General features: G+C 58.3%; 1 protein-coding gene and 1 non-coding gene across 2 annotated transcripts in view; one reads left to right on the top strand and one right to left on the bottom strand.

Moving 5' to 3' along the window:
- Window positions 1–5,875, top strand: part of COQ4 (coenzyme Q4) — a 6,772-nt gene extending 897 nt beyond the window's left edge. Inside the window, exons 2-7 of the mRNA XM_009286996.2 lie at window positions 4–135; window positions 624–720; window positions 2,400–2,502; window positions 2,972–3,101; window positions 3,997–4,090; window positions 4,715–5,875. Coding sequence (XP_009285271.1) covers window positions 4–135; window positions 624–720; window positions 2,400–2,502; window positions 2,972–3,101; window positions 3,997–4,090; window positions 4,715–4,877 — 719 coding nt within the window. The 3' untranslated portion in view covers window positions 4,878–5,875. The remainder of the gene's footprint in view (window positions 1–3; window positions 136–623; window positions 721–2,399; window positions 2,503–2,971; window positions 3,102–3,996; window positions 4,091–4,714) is intronic.
- A 1,646-nt stretch (window positions 5,876–7,521) lies between these two features.
- TRNAR-UCU lies at window positions 7,522–7,611 on the bottom strand. The gene is given in 2 exon segments: window positions 7,522–7,557; window positions 7,575–7,611. It is a non-coding gene; the product is annotated as a tRNA-Arg (tRNA).
- Between the last annotated feature and the right edge of the window lie 7 nt (window positions 7,612–7,618).

The following is a 7,618-nucleotide window of genomic DNA, read 5'->3' as shown; positions in this document are numbered from 1 at the left end:
GAGAGGAGGAGGAGGAGGAGGAAGAAGAAAGGCGCTACCAGCTGTACCCCGGGCACATCCCCACTAGCCCGCTGCAGAAAGCGCTGCTGGCTGCCGGCTCGGCGGTTATGGCTCTCTGTGACCCCTACAGACACGGTAAGCCGAGCGAGGGGAGCTCGTTCCACCCAGGGTTCTCATTAACGTCCAGCAAATCCTGCCCCGTGTCTCCTGGGAGCTTCTCAGGGGACTTTATTTCTCCTTCTGTTGGGTGAGACATCTAGTAATGGGGCAAGTGCAGGGCTGAGACCTGGCCCAGGGCAGGAGGCTGTGGAAGAGAGGGGCTGAAGAACCCCAAACACCCCCGGTGATCTCCTCCTGACCCCCTATGATGCCACCCAGCCCCATTTCATTCCTCCCTGGTCCCCCGTGCCTCATGCCTGCTCCTACGTCCCTCCCTGTGGGTGACACCAGGGCAGAGCTGCCCTGAGGCTGAAGATCCGTGGTTCGTCAGGTTCCTGCTTTGCCACAGGCTTCCTGCCTGCTCCTGGCCAAGGGGTTCGTTGCCCCATTTCCTCACCTGCCAACCGAGGACACCTGGGTGTTGCGAAAACCACTCTTGGGTCATTCTCTGGTCTTTCTTTCAGACATGGTGGCAGTCCTTGGGGAGACCACGGGCTGCCTTGCCCTGCCCAACCTGCGAGACAAGATGAAACACCACCCTGAAGGTCACCGCATCCTCCAGTGCGTCCCTCCGCATCCCTCCCTCCCTCCCTTGCTGCGTGGTTCGTGGTGGGGAGGGAAGGCAGAAGGCCAGGCACGTTCCTTGGGCCCCATGAAGGGAGAGCCCTGTGCTCCCCGGCTTGAAAGCAGCACAAGCATTTTGTTAGCTCTAACCCTCCAGGTTGTTTATTTTACTTTTATTTTTAACGATCACAGGAGCCCCGTGGCAAGTCTAAGGGCAAGAGCACAGCAGCCGCTGGGCCCAGCCCTGTTTCAGGTGCTGCTGTCTGTCTGTTCTGCTTCGCTGCTGGAACTGGCAGGTGCCAACGCAGGGAGATGCAGCAGCAGGCGCAGGGGAGAAATCCATGGAGGTGGATGCTGAGCAGTGGTGAAAACCCAGCACGTCCATGGATTTCTCCCCTGCGCCTGCTGCTGCATCTTCTTGCGTTGGAGGCTTCGTCTCTGCTGGTCTGCCTCTTCCTTAGACATCTCCGTATTTTCTTTCCTGGCGCCCACGGGCATCTCCCCAAGCTGTGAAATGAGGCCACTTCTCTTGTCTTCTGTGTTAAGACTTGATCACTTTTGCTTCCATGCCTGCAGGGACCAGGAGGGACTTAATGAGTCTCTTATTAACCAATATCTTACTGCTTATTTACTTGCCTTCTCCCCGCTCCTTGTTACGTGTCACGCCTGCCGCTTGTGTATCGTTTGGGTTGTACCACGAAGGGGCTGGGAAGAAGCTGCTTTTTGCCATATGTTTGTGCAGAGCAGCCTGATCCTGGCTCCAGACACTGACCCGGCAAAGCACACGGAGCACCAGGATGGGGTTGAGCCCCAGAGGAACTGCCTAGGGAGAGGGGACAGCAAAGGCACCGAGGGCTGGGAAGAGACGTTCCCCACCTGCACCTTGCCCCGTGGTATTGCAGGGATTTGCAGTGGTCCAGTTTGTGCACACAAGTGTTTCTTTTAATCCTCCAAGCTGCTGAGGTCCCTTTGACACCAAATACACAAGGAAGCATCTGCGGCCAGGGTAAAGTTGGTGCGAGTCCTGCTTATCTCCCTGGCACCTCCGCTCCAGGTGGATCCTGGATCCACTGAAAGGCTTTTATCATGGGAAGAATTTATCCTGTGCATGGAAATAAAAGGGCTTTTGTTTAGTTCCAGGGCTGTGGGGCACCTGTTTGCCAACAACCTGGAGAGAAGACCTTTCCATGCGTGGCTGCCACGTGGCTGGTGGTGAAAGCCTGAGCAGGAGGGAAATTAAACCTGCATTTAGAACAAATTCCCTTCCCTCTTTAGGGTCGTTTCTTTGAAGCCCTGGCTGCTTTGCAGGGACGCTAAAGAGCTCTGCTCCCCCAGGGCCGGCTGTTGCTGGGGGCTGTGCCTGGCCAGCAGCCCACGCAGGAGCGTTTTAGTGCAGGGGACACCGGTGTTTTTCCAACCGGAGTTTTACAGGGGTGCAAGATGAGAGCTCTTTTATTGCCAAGGCTTCAGGTAGATCCTTTAAGCAATTTTCGTCCCAGCCTCAGCAACAGAAATAAGGATGGCGCTATCCCTGCAGCGAGCAGTCAGGATCCTTGCAAGGAAAATGCCTGGGAAGGGCAGAGGCAGGGGATGGGGGTTTCCAGGGGCTCCTTTTCTCCAGGACCCCCTGCTGTGGGTTTCACTGGGAGACTCACTGACCTGTGTTTCGCTTTCAGGGAACGGCCTCGCATCCGTCTCTCCACCCTGGACATGGCCAGGCTGCGTGGGCTGCCGGATGGCTCGCTGGGCCGAGAGTACGTCCGGTTCTTGGAGAACAATGTGAGTGTGGGGTTTCGCAGGGTACGAATGGCTGTAGTTGATCCCAGTGCTGGGAGCACAGATGTGCTTTAGAGAGAGATTGGAGCCATGGAGGAACCTGTGGGGAACCCTTTCTTGGAGAACAATGTGAGTGTGGGGTTTCACAGGGTACGAACGGCTGTAGTTGATCCCAGTGCTGGGAGCGCAGGTGCGCTTTAGAGAGAGATTTGAGCCATGGAGGAACCTGTGGGGAACCCTCTGGGAACGAGAGGGAGTCGGGATGGGGTGAGATGCTGGGTGTTGGACAATGCTGGATTTGTCACCAGTGCTGTGTGGTCCTTGGTTTTCGTCTATGTAAATGATACTGACCCCCATCATTGGGGCTGGGAGTTGTGCTGATGGAAGGGGCCACGTATGTCTGTTCGTTAAAGAAGGATACCAGAAACTTGAGATTTGGAAGGGGCTGACTTGGACCTCTTTGGATTTGCAGAAGGTTTCTCCAGACACCCGGATGCCACCCAAGTTTGTTGATGATGAAGAGCTGGCATACGTGATCCAGCGGTACCGAGAAGTCCACGACCTGATGCACACCCTCCTGGGCATGCCAACCAACATGCTAGGTGAGCAGCGGTGGGCTCAAAGGGCTGCGCTGCCAAACCGCAGCACTGACGGTGCTCGGCCGCCTGTCCCAGGAACGGAGCGGGCTGGGCCGGTCGGACTCCCCGACCCTCAGCCCGGGGAGGTGTGCGGGGAGGTTTGCATCGTCACTGTCCTGCATCGCTGGCTCTGTGGTGACTGAGAGCCTGCAGGATGTCACCTTTCACCTGCTGGGAGATGCTCTGCCCGAGCCCTGGATGCAGGCAGCTCCTGGGCGGGCAGGTGGGTGGGTGTTTGCTGCTTGGCAGGGAAGGTGGCACTGCGGGAGGGATGTTTCGCAAGCTCTGAGCAAAGGCAAGAAGTGAGGGGTTCCTGGTTGCTCCTTATCTGCACGTCCCCGTGTCCTTTGCCCTCGTTTTGTGTCTGACTCAATAGCAAGTCACAAGTCGAGCCTTGCTGGTGAGCCTGCAGGAACCGGCATGTCAGGTCTCCTGTGCAGGCTTTGGCTGAGACCTGGTGGCATTTGTAAAAGGTCTGTCCCGTGCCGAGAGATGGGGAAAGCTGCACGGGGGATCAGGCTTCAGCAGTTGCGTCGCTAAAGATCTGCAGGGACCCAGCCTGCCCAGGAGGTGTTTCCCAAGTTCACAGAGCATCGACTGCGGGGTGCTGCTCCTGCGGGGACCCTGGGCTGTCCCTCTTGGGTGGGTCAGGCACGACGAGGCTCGTCCTGGCACAGGATGAGGCCACGGCCAGGCTTGGGAAGCATTCCCGAGTCCTGCTGCGGAAGCAGAGGGGACGGGTGCGTAGCCATCCTTGGGAAGGGGCAGATCGTGCAGCCTGCGTTGCGGGACCGCACGACCCTGGCTAGTCCTTGACCTGGGTGCCCTGCCTGCTCATGGCCTCCCTGCTCCCTCCCAGGCGAGGTCGTGGTGAAGTGGTTCGAAGCCATCCAGACGGGGCTGCCCATGTGTGTCCTGGGAGCTGCATTCGGTCCCGTCCGTCTCAGCGCACGGTAGGCACTGGCCGATGAGGAGGGAGTCTCTGCCCGGGGGATGTGCCAGCCTGGGTGATGCTTTCCGGTATCCTCTGGGGATGAAGAGGGGACACTGCTAGTTTGCAGGGGGGAGTCAGTCAGGGATCCCTCGTGTGAACCTGCTGCTCTGTCCCCACGGCCCAGGGAAGCGGTGACAGTGGGAGACATGGCTTTGCCTGGTCACTGAAGCAGAACCTGATGTTTCATCTGCTTCCAGCACTGAATCTCCTGGGCCAGGCAGGAGGAGCAATGCCCAGGCCTGGCTGCCCTTGGCTGGGCATATGTTGAGGGCCAGCAGGACCCTCACCACGCTGATGGCCGTTCCCTGCCCCAGCACATCTGTTTTGGTGGCCCAGTACAGTTTGGGGATTGCAGAACCTGAGGTCTGATCTTGGGTTTGCTGCCAACTGTAACCTTCCCGGCACACCGTCCTCTTCTGTGCCTCAGTTTCCCCTATGAGATAAGCGGAAGGGATGCTAGAGGGGTGGAGAGGCTTGTGGTACATGGGATGCATGGGGTTGGCATCTGCCGGAGACTTGGAGAAGGAAAGCGAAAACAAAACATGGAAATCAAAACTGTCACCATCTGTGTCTCTTGTTTCAGAAAGCTGCAGGTCCTGGCCACCGAGCTGGTTCCCTGGGCAATTCGGAGCGGGCGCAATGCCAGCTGTATCCTGAATGTCTACTACGAGCAGCGCTGGGAGCAGCCAGTGGAGTCCCTGCGGGAGGAGATCGGCATCTTCCCTCCCCCGGCCATTCGAGTGTGAGAGCTCAAGTACGGGGAGGGGACAGGGGATCCCCGTCGGGCAGACAGCAGTGGTCCCCTGCTGCGCTCCATCTCCTCCTGCCTGGGAGCACAGCGTGGCTCTGCTACCAGCTGCCACGGACTCCGGGGCTGAGTTTTCTCCTGCCAAGAGCTGGCACCCTCCCGTTGGTAGGGACCAAGTGGCCCCTCCCTGTGCCATGACAAAACTTGACACTTCTTGCTGTTTGTGATTCAGTGGAGGGGTGGCAAGTCCCACCAGGCCTTTGCCAGCTGGGTCTGGCTGCTGGCTCCGGTACTGATGCTCCAAAATGCTGGGGTGGGGAGGGAGCAGAGCTGGTTTATGACACACCGGAGCAAACTTGGCCTTCTGCAGCTCTAGGGCTGTATAGGTAAATCCCTCCTCCCACCCTCCCAGGGAAGACTTAAAGTCTTGGGGCTGCCCTGGACTGGAGCTAAACCAGTGATTTACAGAGCAGCCCAGGGGCAGGTTTGGTGTGTGCAACAGTGAAATCCCATCTTGTACTGGTGCCTGACTGGTTTCCTGGTGGGTCATATGAGATGTGCCTCACGCCTTGGAGAGCAGGCAGTGCGTGATTGCATACCGACGGGAGCGGGCAGGGAACTACCTTTGGATATTATCCCTGCTGGATTGGCTGTTCGAGAGCCGATCCCAGTCTGCAGTGTCTCCCTGTAGTCCCTCCCCATCGAAAATGCTGAAATCCACGTGATTGCGCTGGGTTTTCAATAGGAATCGTCCCCTCCTTGGGCAACAAAATGACGCGATCGGGAATAAGGGGCTGAATCCTGGGAGTACAGAAATGGCGGCTGCTTGCGCTGCGTCTGGGAGCTGATTGCTGTCTGGGTTAATTAAACAGGGCTCCAGACTGCCAGTGGCTGAAGTGCAGAGCTGTCGGATGCGAGGGCAGAGAGCCACGAGGCCGGGGTCTCTTTGTACTTGTGGGTTTGCTGTTGAAATTCCTTCTTGCTTAATAAAATCCATGATGGAGTTTGTGGTTTGTTACCCCTCTCCTTCCACCCCATCTCCCCGTCTGAGGGGGGGATCTGATGTGAAACCTCACCCCTTTTCGGCTCCAGCAGGGTCTGCTGTTCTTTGTCTGCGGTGGTAGGTGATGGCAGGGCACGTGCGTGGCCACACGTGCCTGGGGACCGGGGCACAAAATGGGCTGCGGAGCCGCATCTTTCCAGCTGGGATTTGGGGGTGCTGGGCTGTTGAGTGGCTCCTTGTGGTGGTCATTGCAGAAAGGCCTGGACAGGGGAAGATAGGGGTGCGGAGCAGGAGGGGGGCAAGGCTGGGGGCTTCCTAAAGCAATCCTGGTTCCCGGGGGAAGGAGGAGGTGCTCTGGCTGGGGTCCTTTGGTGGCAGCCGGGGGACATGGCATTGCCACACTGTGAGCTTCAGTGGCCCTGTCGCAGTCTCCCGCAGGATGTTGGAGCAGATGGGCAGGAGCAGGGGCTGACGGTGTAACCAGGGGTCAGGGTTGCTCCATCCCAGGAGGCTGAACAGGGGCAAAACTCTTGGTTTTCCGGCTACATTTAAGAGCAGACACCAGGACAGAGGGACTGGCTGCCTTCCTGTGCCACCCAACTCCCCGTTTTCAGCTTCTCCCTCCACCCCCCGCCTCACCAGCCAGACTTTGGGCTTTTCTCCAAAACCATGTTCGCGCCTCCCCTTGGCCTCCGGACTTATTTCAAGCAGATAATAAAGGCTATCATATAAGTACATCTTTCAGGTGCCATAAAACACAGAGTGGGGGTTGTCCTATTGCACTGGTCAAGATAAAAGAAGCGTTTGGCCCTAAAATGACCCGGAAATGTGCTTTATCTGCATCGGAAACCTGTTGGAGCTTTGGGGTGGTTAAACCAAAGGCAAGCAAAGATTTGCCACTTGCAGAAGCCATGAGCAGCAGTCAAGGAAATGCGGGAAATGATGATCGTGAGAGAGGGTTTCACTGCAGTTCGGGTTATTTAGCGCGGCCGTGCAGCGCTTGGGCTGCCGGTGGCGGTTGTGCCGCCTTCGCGCAGCTGCGTGTTGCTCGGTGGGCTGCTGCCAGCGCTACAGAAATGGCACGTAATGTAATTTTAAACTGCACCTGCTCGGCCGGATCACTTAACAGCCACCGTGGCTCCTGTTTGCCACGGCTGTTGCTCGTCGAGTCTGCGAGAAGGAAGGCAGCGGTGGCAGAGGAGGGCAGCAGGCGGGTCAGACACAAGCCATGCGAAAATGCATTTTTTTGGGGAACATATTCGCTGTCGGCAAGTGGCAGCTCCACCACCGCCACCAGCAGTGGTCCGTGCCCATGCTGCTGGGGCCGTTTTGGGGATGTGATAACGATGACTACCGAAGGAGGTGATGCTGCTGCAGAACTGCGGACGGACCCGCGGGGATCGATGCACATCCATTAATCCCCGGGAGGGCCGCGTCCTGCGGCTCCTCTCCCCGCGTGGCTCTGTCCCCTCGTCCCCCGGCCGCACCTGGCTCCGCTCCGAAAACGGGGCTCCCCTCCCCGGGCTGCCGAGGGCAGCCGGGCTCCTGCGCGGCAGCAGCGGCCGGGGGCGGCGGCTCCCCCCGGCCCGTTGCGGTTGAGGAACCCCGAGAGCGATCGCCGCGCCCCGGCGGCAAAATGCGACTCTGGTGGGACTCGAACCCACAACCTTTGAATGACTCCCGTCACCGCGCTAGAAGTCCAATGCGCTATCCATTGCGCCACAGAGCCCTCGCTC

This window comes from Aptenodytes forsteri, unplaced genomic scaffold (genome assembly GCF_000699145.1).
Source record: "Aptenodytes forsteri isolate BGI_AS27 unplaced genomic scaffold, ASM69914v1 Scaffold136, whole genome shotgun sequence".
Classification (NCBI taxonomy): domain Eukaryota; kingdom Metazoa; phylum Chordata; class Aves; order Sphenisciformes; family Spheniscidae; genus Aptenodytes; species Aptenodytes forsteri.
This window is presented reverse-complemented; position numbering and strand designations above follow the sequence as displayed.